This window comes from Rattus norvegicus, chromosome 7, assembly GCF_036323735.1.
Source record: "Rattus norvegicus strain BN/NHsdMcwi chromosome 7, GRCr8, whole genome shotgun sequence".
Taxonomy (NCBI): Eukaryota; Metazoa; Chordata; class Mammalia; order Rodentia; family Muridae; genus Rattus; species Rattus norvegicus.
Genome location: NC_086025.1, coordinates 129,376,344 through 129,389,091, shown reverse-complemented (window position 1 = coordinate 129,389,091; position 12,748 = coordinate 129,376,344). Strand labels below are relative to the sequence as shown.

General features: G+C 41.6%; 1 protein-coding gene across 2 annotated transcripts in view; it reads right to left on the bottom strand.

The window, feature by feature from the left end:
• Arid2 (AT-rich interaction domain 2) overlaps positions 1 to 12,748 on the bottom strand; it is a 117,443-nt gene that overhangs the window by 54,722 nt on the left and 49,973 nt on the right. For both annotated transcript variants that reach the window (XM_345867.10, XM_063264356.1), the window contains 2 exons: positions 9,440 to 9,573; positions 2,238 to 2,456 (listed from right to left, as the gene is read on the bottom strand). In XM_345867.10, coding sequence (XP_345868.4) covers positions 2,238 to 2,456; positions 9,440 to 9,573 — 353 coding nt within the window. The remainder of the gene's footprint in view (positions 1 to 2,237; positions 2,457 to 9,439; positions 9,574 to 12,748) is intronic.

Below are 12,748 nucleotides of genomic sequence, written 5' to 3'. Positions count from 1 at the left end.
CAGGATTAGTATAGTACAAATGGTCGTTTTACCAAAAACAATCTACAGATTCAATGCAATCCCCATCAAAATTCCAACTCAATTCTTCATAGAGTAGGAAAGAGCAATTCACAAATACATCTCGAATAACAAAAAAACCCAGGATGGCAAAAACTAGTTTCAACAATGAAAGAACTTCTGGGGGAATCAACACCCCTGACTTCAAGCTTATATTACAGAGCAATTGTGATTTAAAAAAAAACAAAAAACAACTGCATGGTATTGGTACAGAGACAGGCAGGTAGATCAATGGAATAGAATTGAAGACCCAGAAGTGAACCCACACACCTATAGTCACTTGATCTTTGACAAAGGAGCAAAAATCATCCAGTGGAAAAAAGACCATTTTCAACAAATGGTGCTGGTTCAAGTGGTGGTCAGCATGTAGAAGAATGTGAATCAATCCACTCTTAAATTCTTGTACAAAGCTCAAGTCCAAGTGGATCAAACTAGATACACTCAAACTAATAGAAGAGAGAGTGGGGAAGAGTCTTGAACACATGGGCACTGGGAAAATTTCCTGAACACCAATGGCTTATGTTCTAAGATCAAGAATCGACAAATGGTACCTCAGAAAATTGCAAAGCTTCTGTAAGGCGAAGGACTCTGTCTATAGAACAAAACAGCAACCAACAGATTGGGAAAAGATCTCTACCAATCCTACATCTGATAGAGGGCTAATATCCAATATATACAAAGAACTCAAGAAGTTAAGACTCCAGAGAGCCAAATAACCCTATTAAAAAATAAGGTACAGAGCTAAACAAAGAATTCTCAGCTGAGGAACATCAAATGGCTGAGAAGCACCTAAAGAAATATTCAACATCCTCAGTCATCAGGGAAATGCAAATCAAAACAACCCTGAGATTTCACCTCACACCAGTGAGAATGGCTAAGATCAAAAACTCAGGTGGCAGCAGATGCTGGCGAGGATGTGGAGAAAGAGGAACACTCCTCCATTGTTGGTGGGATTGCAGACTGGTATGACCATTCTGGAAATCAGTCTGGAGGTTCCTCAGGAAATTGGACATTGAACTGCCTGAGGATCCAGCCATACCTCTCTTGGGCATATACCCAAAAGATGCCCCAACATATAAAAAAGACACGTGCTCCACTATGTTCACAGCAGCCTTATTTATAATAGCCAGAAGCTGGAAAGAACCCAGATGCCCTTCAACAGAGGAATGGATACAGAAAATGTGGTACATCTACACAATGGAATACTACTCAGCTATTAAAAACAATGACTTCATGAAATTCATAGGCAAATGGTCGGAACTGGAAAATATCATCCTGAGTGAGGTAACTGAATCACAAAAGAACACACATGATATATACTTACTGATAATTAAATATTATCCCAAAAGCCCGGAATACCCAAGATACAATTTACAGACCACAAGAAGCTCAGGATGACAAAAATGTGGATGCTTCAATCCTTAGAAGGGGGGAACAAAATACTCACAGGGGGAAATAGAGGGATAAAGAGTGGAGCAGAGACTGAAAGAAAGTCATCCAGAGACTGTCTCACCTGGGGATCCATCCCAAATGCAGCCACCAAACCCAGTCACTATTGCTGATGCCAAGAAGTGCTTGCTAACAGGAGCCTAATATAGTTATCTCCTGAGAGGTTCTGCCAGAGCCTTACTGATACAGATTAAGATGCTTGCAGCTAGCCATGGAACTGAGCACCGGGACCTCAATGTAGGAGTTAGAGAAAGGAATGAAGGAGCTGAAGGGGTTTGCAACCCTATAGGAAGAATAACAGGGCTGGGGATTTAGCTCAGTGGTAGAGCGCTTACCTAGGAAGCGCAAGGCCCTGGGTTCGGTCCCCAGCTCCGGAAAAAAAAAAAAAAAAAAAAAAAGAATAACAATATTAAGTAACCAGACCCTCAGAGCTCCCAGGGACTAAATCACCAACCAGAGTCCACATGGTCCCAGCTGTATTTGTAGAAGAGGATGGCATTGTTTGGCATTAATAGGAGGAGAGGCCCTTGGTCCTGTGAAGGCTTGTTTCCCCAATGTAGAGGAATGCCAGGGCGTTGAGGTGGGAGTGGGAGCATCTTTAAAGAAGCAGCAGGAGTGGGGATTGGAGAGGGGGGAAGGGGGATAACATTTGAAATGTAAATACATAAAATATTCAATAAAACAATTAAAAAAACATGAAAAATTTGCACTCGAAGCTCACTAAAACTTACTGTCATCAAACACCCCAGCATTAGCAAGTAATAAAGTGATGATTTTGGGATCTTTTTCAAGCTGCATGACGTGCTTGCTTTCGTTTGAGAGGAGAGTGCACACATTAATGGCGAAGTCCACTTCGTTTGGGAGTCCAGATAACAGTGAAAGCACCAGTTTATTATAATCATTTGGCGAATTAAAATCCATAGATAACCCATAACTTTGACGTAGATAATCTATTAAAGACAAAAAGACAGAACAGCACACTGTAAGTCGATCACGGACAATAACTGCGGCTACTCTGTTCTAAACATAGCCCCTTGTACGCTCCTGGCGGATGGGTAACTATGGCTCCTCTCTGGGAAACACACAGCGGACTACGCTTTCCCTTCCCCTTCTCTTTCTTCAGTGTAAGCTACAAGCTCTGCCAACTTTTCCAGCTTACTAATTGTTAAAAGTATATTTTAAATATTAAAATGCACTTACCTTCTTGAATATCACCGATGAAGCCAGAGCAAATCACTATTTCACTGGATTTACGGGGATAGCAGTAAAAGCCATAGTTTTGAGCATCAGAATCCAAAAACTTTAAAAAGCACATAAGGCTCTCTAACCATAGCCATCCACACAGCGGTCCTGCCCCTCTGCTGCCATCCCGTCCCACCCCTACTGTGCTCTCGTCCTTAGTTCTGTTTGATTGTGAAATATCAGGTCCATAAACTCACACAATCCATAGGCCTTTGTGCGTGTTTCCTCTCACTTAACCAACTGCTTTTGAGGTCCAAATTGACAGCTGAATGAGTAATGCATTACTTTCTACACACAGTTCATCATGTCCCCAATGAAAGGATTTCTACTGTTTCTAGTTCTACCTATAAATATGGCTATTATAAACATTCCAGTGTAGGACTTTTTGGGGTCACCCCCATTTTTCTGGGTTAAATATCTAGAAGTCAAAGTGCTGGGTCTCACATACAAATTGAATGCTCCACTTTTTCAGAACTGCAAACACACTTTTCAAGATGGCTGTCGCGTGTTACTCATCTCTAGAACAGAGCTCCCTTTTCACCCTGGCCATCCCTTAGTATCAGCATTAAGTACCTTGACTATGAATCATTTATTCAGTATTTCTTCTAAAACTTCCCAGTCAGTACGTTGCATTCTTATTGTTTCAAAGAGAAATTTTAATTTTGATGTAAATTAATTGTACATTTTCACTTTTGTTTTGTTTCCGCTTTGTTTTTGAAACAGTGTTTCTCTGTGTAGCCCTGGATTTCCTGAATCTGTAGACCAGGTTGGCCTTGAATTCAGGGATGTACCTGCCTCTGCCTCTTAAATGCTGGGATTAAAACCATATGCTACCACACCCAGCTATGTTTTGGGGTCTTAAGAAATTATTTCCTAAAGAAAAAAAAAGACTTTTTTTTATGTGAGAACTGATTTTAAAATATCTATTTAACAAAACTTTCAAAGTCATTAGATAGGCAAACGGAAAAAACACAATTATAGTACATCTGGACCTTGGGCAGCCATGGCGCTAGACAAACACCCTAGGACAATATTTTTAAATAAAGCTGTCACTAGTTTAAGAAAATGAGAGTTGGAAAATGTCCAGACCAAACATTTCCCAACACTTCAGAAATACCTGGATTCATGTAAAACAATAACCTGTAAAACTTCCCTATAAAATACAAGTAAGAACCTTTTAAATATATAACAGAAAAAAAAAATAGTTCCTAAGGGGCAGGTGTGAGACGTGATCTTGATCTGCTGCTTTGATTGGCTCTGCTCACGTTCCTCTTGATTAAGGCTCCCAAACTACAGAATACAGGTTTGGGACCGTATGTGGCGCAGCACTGACACCTGAACAGACAGCTCTCCCATTCTAAAGTGTTCTAGGAACACCGCTAACAACGGTGGGCACATAGGAGAGTAACAGGTGACCGAGACAGGGAGTCTGCAACATTTAACCCTGAACAGCAACACACAGCACAGCTCAGCGGGTAAGTGCAGGTGACACAGACATGGGGAGGGCTCGATTTCAAGTCCCCGGCATCAAAACAACCTAGCCATGGTGTGCTGGAACTACTCTTAGCCTGGGAAGGCGGCGTAGACAAGAGTGTCATGGAGCTTGCTGGCCAGCTAGTCTTGCCCACTTATGAGCTCAGGTTCAGTCACAAGTCCTGTCTCACAAACAAAATGAAAAGTGACTGAGGAGAACACCCAAGACTGAACTCTGCTAAACAAACACAAGAATATATAGATTATTTTAATGATTTTGATGAATGAATGAAATTTCTCAGATATCTTAAGAAGCAGACAAATATCTAGGGATACAGGTACAGATTCCAATGTTTCTACATTGTAACAGTAACATCCCTGTTAATAATCCTGATGATAAGTCAGTCTTGCCAGTAGTTCATTTTTTTGACATCTTTACTGAAACCGCCTGGGTAGAAATAAATCTGGAATTTTAAACTCCTCAAGCTAATCTTGGCATTTCTTGATCTGTTACTGAAGGATAAAATATCTCTCTCTCTCTCTCTCTCTCTCTCTCTCTCTATATATATATATATATATATATATATATACACATATACATATATATACACACACATATATACATATATATACACATATATATACACATATATATATTCACACACACATATATATATTCTTACTAATGAACTTTGCTACTAAACAACCAACAAATACAACGTGTCTCTAATCACATCAGGCTTTAGTCATAAAGATCCCTAGAGATACTGTATAAGAAACATAGGACATTAAGATACAGGCTAGAAAGATGGCTTGGTGGGTAAAGGGTTTTACAGCCAAGCCTGATGATGTGAGTTTTGGTTACTGGATTGCACAGGAAAGAGAGAACTGACTGCTTCAACATTTAATCTAACCCCACACTTGCCCTGCTGTCAGACAAGGTGAGTGGTCCACACCCACAATCCCAAGTACTTGGGATCCCAGGGACAGGAGGCCTGTTCCCCCACACGTGTTTCACACCAAGCTGGACAAGGACTGAAGTGAGGCTCATCAGCAAACCTATACCCACAGGCCTTAAAGTCTTCCTTCTCCACACCAGGGAGCTATATTATTTCAGGATAAGATCGGCAGTTTATTTTTAAGAATCTTGATTTAATGTTTATTGAAGTGTATCACTGTTAACAAATTAAATTTGAGGCAACCATTTCTTCCTATTTTCAATTTAGAGAAAAGAAAGAATTCCTCCTAGAAGGTTATTCATGCTTTTTCAGGACTCTGTGGGATAGTATTCGTGTTGGCAATGTCCTTTAGACTATGCAGTCACTCAGCAGTCAGGGTTGCAGTGACTAGCTCTGACACAGGAGAGTCCTTATTAGCTTCAGTGAGTTGTCCGACATAGGTTTTCACCCATACTTAAGGTTAGGAAAGAGCTGGGTATGCAGTCATTGAACCCTTGTCTAACATGCATAAGACCCCGCCCACGTTTGCTCATCAGCAACCTTCACCCACTTGTATAAACCTTTAAAACATATGCACAATTCCAACAAAAATATATTGGTATCAGTGTTGAATAATCCATGCTGAAAACAGAAACTTCTCAACATTTTCTGCTATTTAAAGTGGGAAAGATTCAATAATCTTGGGAAAATTCAGACACCCATCCGCTCTCTCAATGTATGATTGGTGATGTGCTTCTGTGCGTGTGGATGGAGGCCTGAGCTGTCAAAATCACCCTCCTTCATTCCTAGCCACTTAGTCACCCGAGTCACTCACAAAGATGGAACTTTAATTTTTTCAAAACCTACTTTAATGATTAATCTTAACCACTTTAACCTCCCTTGTAGCCCACCACCCAGCAGAGGTAGCCGAAAAGAAAGGATAGGGGGGCGAGGGGGATAGGGGGCTATTTAGAAATGGTTCTTTGGAGCAACTCCCATCTGTGTAGTCTGGAAATCAACAGTTCAGTTCATAGGTTAGATATGGTAGCTCGATCCACTCTCGGACACATCACGGATTCACCAGCAGTCCAGTTTGGTAGAGTTAGAATAGCAAATTCAAATCAGCAGCCATGGCATGACCTCACAGAGACAGCCAGGCCTCAGCCTCAGTACAAGTCAGCAGGAGGGACCAGCAGGAGCACCAGGAGTTCTCGGCCATGCCTCTGTCAGCAAACGAGGTCAGGGACCATCACTGTATAGCTGGCTCTATAAGTAAGCCAAGCTCAGCCTCCATCACTGTCCATCCAGTTCTTTTTAGAGTCCTATTTATATCCTCCAGACGTCACTCATCCTCCACGGCTCTTGCCCGACATGTGCATCTGTCTCAGCTGACATCACTCTGCCAATCAGTCAGGAAGCTGAGGCACACCACCAGGAGTTTCTTAATGCGTTTCTCTCGGTGGAGTCCTGACGAATGCAGCTCAACTACACAATGTAAGGCGAACCAATACATGCGTGCCATTAGTGAGGAATCCTTCATCACGTGTCCTTTCACATGTTTGCTTCAGCAGGACATCCTCTCTCCTGTGTCTGCTTCAGTGAAATGTTCCTCCTTGAGTCTGCCTTAGCCATTTCAGAAAAACACTCCTTCATGTGTTTGCCCCAGCAAAACCCCATGCAACTCAATTAACTTTCCAAAAACTCTCAGTTTTCACTTCGGAAAGAGTCTTTAAAGGAAATCCAGAGCTTGTCTACACACCTAGAGAGCACATCTGTCTCCTGGGGTTGGGCTGCCATATATTTATGTGGGTTTCTGGGGAATCTAAACTCTGGCCTTCATGGTTGAATGACAAGCACTTTAACCACTGAGTGGTACCTGACTTTTTTATTTTTAAGAAAAGACGTTCTTTTCCCTGGTAGCACAGACAGGCTTCCGGCTCAGGGTCACCCTGACTGACCTGCTGGAGTTCCGGTGCTACCACATCTGGGATTGATTATGTGTGTGATGCTGGAAGAGGAACCTAGGCCTTCCCTTGTGCCAAGCCAGGACTCTGACCTTGAATTCTTTACTTAGGTCTTATCCTTAAATACAATTTCAAAATTAATCACTAGGTAATTTTTATTTTGGCATAGGTTTTTCACAGACACACAGACAGAGACAGAGACAGAGACAGACACACACACACACACACACACACACACACACACACACACACACACACACACAAAACCCAAAGCAAAACACAAGTTGAGTTTTCTCAACTTTCCTACTGATAACTTGGAGAGCTACCAGGTAAGGGTTTTGTATGGGTGATAACCACGATCATTAGTACAATAGTGTCACCAAGATGCAACATATCTCTTGCTCTGAAGCACCATCTTTCTTCAGTGTGAACCACGAATTCTGCTATGGAGAAGAAAGCTCCTAATGGCCTCTTCTTTAAGTATCTCTTGTGCAGACTGTCAAATTAGGATACATCTAAGACAACTGTCTAGATTCCCACCATAATGAAGCAGAAACATTATATCAAAAGTGGGATGTTACAGCAGGTTGATGGGTGAGCCTTCGGCTTTTAAACAGGTAGCTTCAGCCATCTTTGCCATTGGCTTCTGAGTACATAGCTCCACCAGGTTTTCAGCACAGGCTTCCAAAAATGCAAAAAAGAGCCTGTCATTCAGAGCCAGAGGTTGTGGTTAGGTGAAGTTAACCAGGACTGTAATCTGTACAAATAAACAGCGGGGTGTGGTGACAGGCTACTGTAATCTCACAGTTGGGAAACTGAGGCAGGAAGAGAATAGGAGCTTTGAGTCAAGCAGGGCTGCAGAGCAAAACCCTGTCTCAAAACCAAAGCAATAAAGAGACTGAGCTTGCTTCCTGTTACTACGATGAACTGAGACCAAAAGCAATCTGAGAAGGAAAGGGTTTATTAAAGGGCTTATTCCCGCTCACAGCTTGTAGTTCATCATCCAGGGAAGCCAAGGCAGGAGCTGACGGCAGTACAAACAGCACATTTAAAGGTTTGCTTCGCACTGACTTCCTGCCTCACTGCTGTCATTTAAAAAGGCATGTGATGGTGCCTCTCCCTAGGCAAACCGCGATTATTAAGAAGAGCCTCTATGTCTTCAGTTATGGAATCGTTGGGGAAGAAACAGAGGCAAATCCAACATGAATGAAACTTTGGAAATAGACATGAGCATAAAATGAAGAGGTGAAACAGTACACAGTGTGCCTGCTTAAATCAGAGAGCCAGCGACCATTAGAGCTCTGCACAAGGACCAATGACCAACCACGGAAAACGCATAAAACAACTCTTTTTTTTTGCTTACAATGTTGCTATCTCTTGCCCTGAGTAGGCCAAATGCTAAAGACATGGATCCCAGCTCATCTTCCAGAACTCCTGAAAACTAGGACCTCCAGCAGCTCCATTCCAATCTCTTTACCAGAGTTTCAAGTTAATTATTTCCTGATCCAAATCATTCCTTTGCAGCTACAGAAATTTCTATAACGATGCCACTTGATTGAAAAAGACCTGTAACATCATGTTAGGAATGACAGAATTCAGATCATTTCTGACATTCTTTATGCATTGCAGTGGACTCCATGCAGGGCTTGTGGCTTCCCTAACACTCGGTCCCTCTGAGCCCAGGTTTCTTATGGTAGTTTATGGTCAGTTTCTCTACTTTTTTTTTTTTTTTTCTTTTTTTCGGAGCTGGGGACCGAACCCAGGGCCTTGCGCCTGCTAGCCAAGCGCTCTACCACTGAGCTAAATCCCCAACCCCCAGTTTCTCTACTCTTAAATAGACCTTCCTTTTTGTCATTTATTAGCTATTTGGAATAAATTTACTAATGATAAGCTAATAAGGAAAATCAGTAAGAAAATTTACTTTAAAAAATTCCCAAACTTTCCTTTAAAAAAAAAAGATATTTGTTTATTATATATAAGTACACTGTAGCTGTCTTCAGACACACCAGAAGAGGGCACCAGATCTCATTACAGATGGTTGTGAGCCACCATGTGGTTGCTGGGAATTGAACTCAGGACCTCTGGAAGGGCAGTCAGTGCTATTAACCGCTGAGCCACCTCTCCAGTCCCAAACTTACTTTTATAATCTGTGGTACAAAGGGCTCTAACAGAAAGTAAAGCCAAGCTGGGAAAGGCCTAAGGACTTAAGCATGCTCATGTGCACAGTAGGTCACCTAACTCACCGCGCACGCGCATGATGTCTACATCGCACTTCAACCCTCTGGGCCTACGCCCAGCAAAGCCCGTGGTACGTACCTGACACGCTGTGCTGCTGGTAGTTGTAGGAAGACGGAATCGCACCAATAGGGAGCTGTGGCTTTGGATTGCCCGGTGGTACCTCATCATCATCTTCCCCGAAATGGTGAACTTTCTCGTACTTTTCTAGATAACTGAAAGAGAAAACCATTGTATGTTACTTTTAAACTTCTACTGCATGTTTCTTTCTTTCCTGGGTACCTAAGACTGGAGTCTGTTCATAGCCATAGTGAGGAGAACAACACCGTGTGCTAAGAAGACAGTGACTTCACTCACTAGGACACGGTGGTAAACTCAGCGCAATGGTTCTTCTCTGTACAAAAAACCTCACAACTCCAGGAACAAAACTATCTACAGTAGAGCAAACTACGAGCGCCTGCGGGTGAATGACGAACACTGCATGCACTGTTCATGCTCTGAGAGGATGAAGAAATGTAAACCAAATAAAGCCTTCCTCACCAACACCGCCCAAAGAAGGAAAACAGGAGGAGTTAGAAGACAAGACTTAGGAGGTAACCTAGGTTACAGACCTGCTAAGCCCAAGCTCTGCGGCTTACAACAGAAAAAAGATAATGAACCAAGTCCCAGTGATCCAGGCTGAAGCCTTAGCCGGCACTGAGGCTTAACTGATGAGGCTGTGCTGAGGATAAAATGGCATGATGTGCTCAGTGTGCTGTCCAAGGCTGTTAGCTCACCACCATAAGCGGTGATAAACGTAGATTCATACAGTAGGAATGAGGTTTTTGTTGTAGGAGCAATAGCTATACTCATACCAAAAAGACTTGTGATGGGTTCTAATGGCCAAGTGAAAAAATTGCTATCCTTTATGAAGATCACTCTGAGCTATTTTCTGCAACGATATAATGAATTCCTATTAATAACTATAGAAGACTGATTTTGATTTATTTTACAAATTAACTTTTGTATCTGGAGTTAAGTCATCAGACTTTTCAAATAACTGTTAGTTTACCAACTTTTCAGGGGAAAAAAAAGATATAATTGGAAAGGTAATTTAGCAAGGAAATGTAGTAACTTTGATCTGGACTATATCCTTGATTCAACGTAAATCTATTATTGCAAAAATAAAACTAAAAAGAGCTATTAAGTTACTATAAACACAAATGAAAAGACAATTCCCTGACCCTGAAGTCTATACAGGCTCACTGCATATTTCAATATATTTCTGTGACTATTTTACCAACATATAATAGCAATGCACTACTTACCCAAGTGATAGTAACTCAGTTCTTCCATGATCATAAGCTTCTGTTTTACAATTGCTGTCACAAAGCATGCTGCATCCATCATCCATCCATGTATGTATGTATGTATGTATGTATGTATGTATGTATGTATGTATATATGTATCATCTATCATAGATTATTTTATCATCTATTTTATTTATTTCCTTTATTTGTAGAGGTTCACGACCATCTGTACTCACAAATGTGGTAGACAAACAGGCATGTAGGCCACACACATACAACAGACAATAAATAAATTAAAAAAACTTTTATGAATTAACTACAGGGAAAACCATCACTAGTTCGTGTTCTCCTTCTAGGTCTTTCTGAAAGTAAGAGGTGGCGCTTTCATGGGATCAACTTGTGTGTTAGCAAGACGCTCTACCTCTGTGACACACTCCCCACGTAATAAATGACTTACATCCCACAACAGTCTCATGTTTGTAAAGCTCCTTCCCATGTAATCTAGCCACCCTTCTGAAATTGTGCAAAGAGATAGAAACAATACATAATAAAGTGTGAAACTTTAATAAAACTCTGCCATTTTATCTCAATGAATTGTTTTTCCTTGTTATATTCCTGCATCTGAATGAAAAACTTTAAATGGCTACAAAAGCAATAATAATTCATGCCTAGAGACAAAAAGGAATTAAATCACCACTTTCCCTTCCTCCCGAGCTTTCCTTGTGAGCTCAACTGGGTCAGGAGAGTCTTTCACTACAGCCCGTCTCACCGCTGTAGACTCGGCACCACGCTAAGATGTGCACACACAGAACACTGCAGTCTGACCCAGGGATGCCCCAAGCAAGTAGCTTATAGTCTAAAGGATGGAAGAATGTCTGAAAATGAATAGTCCCTTTGTAGTTTAAGTCCACAAAGGGCACATAAACCAAGCCCATCCATGATCTTGGTGCAGCTACCACAGAAGGAAAAATATGCATAATCTTAGATATAAATTGAGTAGCATGGTAAAATAAATGGATGAATGAATGAATGAATGAATGAATGAATGAATGAATGCCACAGCTGCCGTGGCAGGTGAGGATGGCAGAGTCATTTCTGACTAGGTTTTAGCTATTGATCTGGCTTCACAGCCAAAAGTGAACCTGAGGTAAAATAGAATATTGTCAAATAACCGTTCTATCAAAAGTCACTTATAGACTCAATGCAATCTAATCAAAATCCCCACCTCATTTTTCACAGAAATAGGAAAAAAACTATTCTAAAATTTATATGGAACCACAAAAGATCCTGCCAATCAAAGCAGACCTGGGCAAAAGGAGCAATGCTGAGGGGAATTGTCATTCCATACGTCAAGATATATTACAAAGCCACAATAATAAAACCATTATGGTACTGACACATACACACAAAAAGAAATACAGACTAATGGGACAAAATAGAAAACCCAAACACAAATACATATAACTACATCCATCTGGTATTTCACACAGATGATAAAAACATACACTGGAGAAAAGCCAGCATCATCAGCAAACGATGCCGGGAAAACTCAAAGTCCACACAAAAAAAAGAATGAAATTAGACGCATATCTAATGTACTGAACAAAAACTAACTCCGGATGAACCAAAGACCTGAATATGAGACACTGAAAGTTCTACACAAATACTGCCACCCTACCCCATGTCCACTTCCCAGGAGTAGCAAGGTCCCATGCGCACCAGGCTGCGCTAGAGGAAGGGGAGCTTAACTGGGCATGGGTGGATGCAGTGCAGGATCTCAGTAAGCAATAAGTGGGTGGGGGAAAAGAAAGGAAAAAGGAAGGAAGGAAGGAAAACAAGAAAAAACGTTATCAGGGAAGAGCTTTGGAGAACTGGCCCATTTATTGGGGTGGGGGAGGAGGGTATCTATGCCCCTGGGGAGGTGGCCAGGGTCTCTGCAGCAAGGTTTGTGTGGCCGTACACCATTGGCCAGGGCAGGGGAGTGGGAAGACACCTCATCTATGTAGTCAGTGGCTGTAGGGTAGAGGTGGGGGAAAACACTGGACAGCCTTATAAGATGCACAAGGAGAGAAGTGTCAGGGTAATCAATTCCTATTAGGG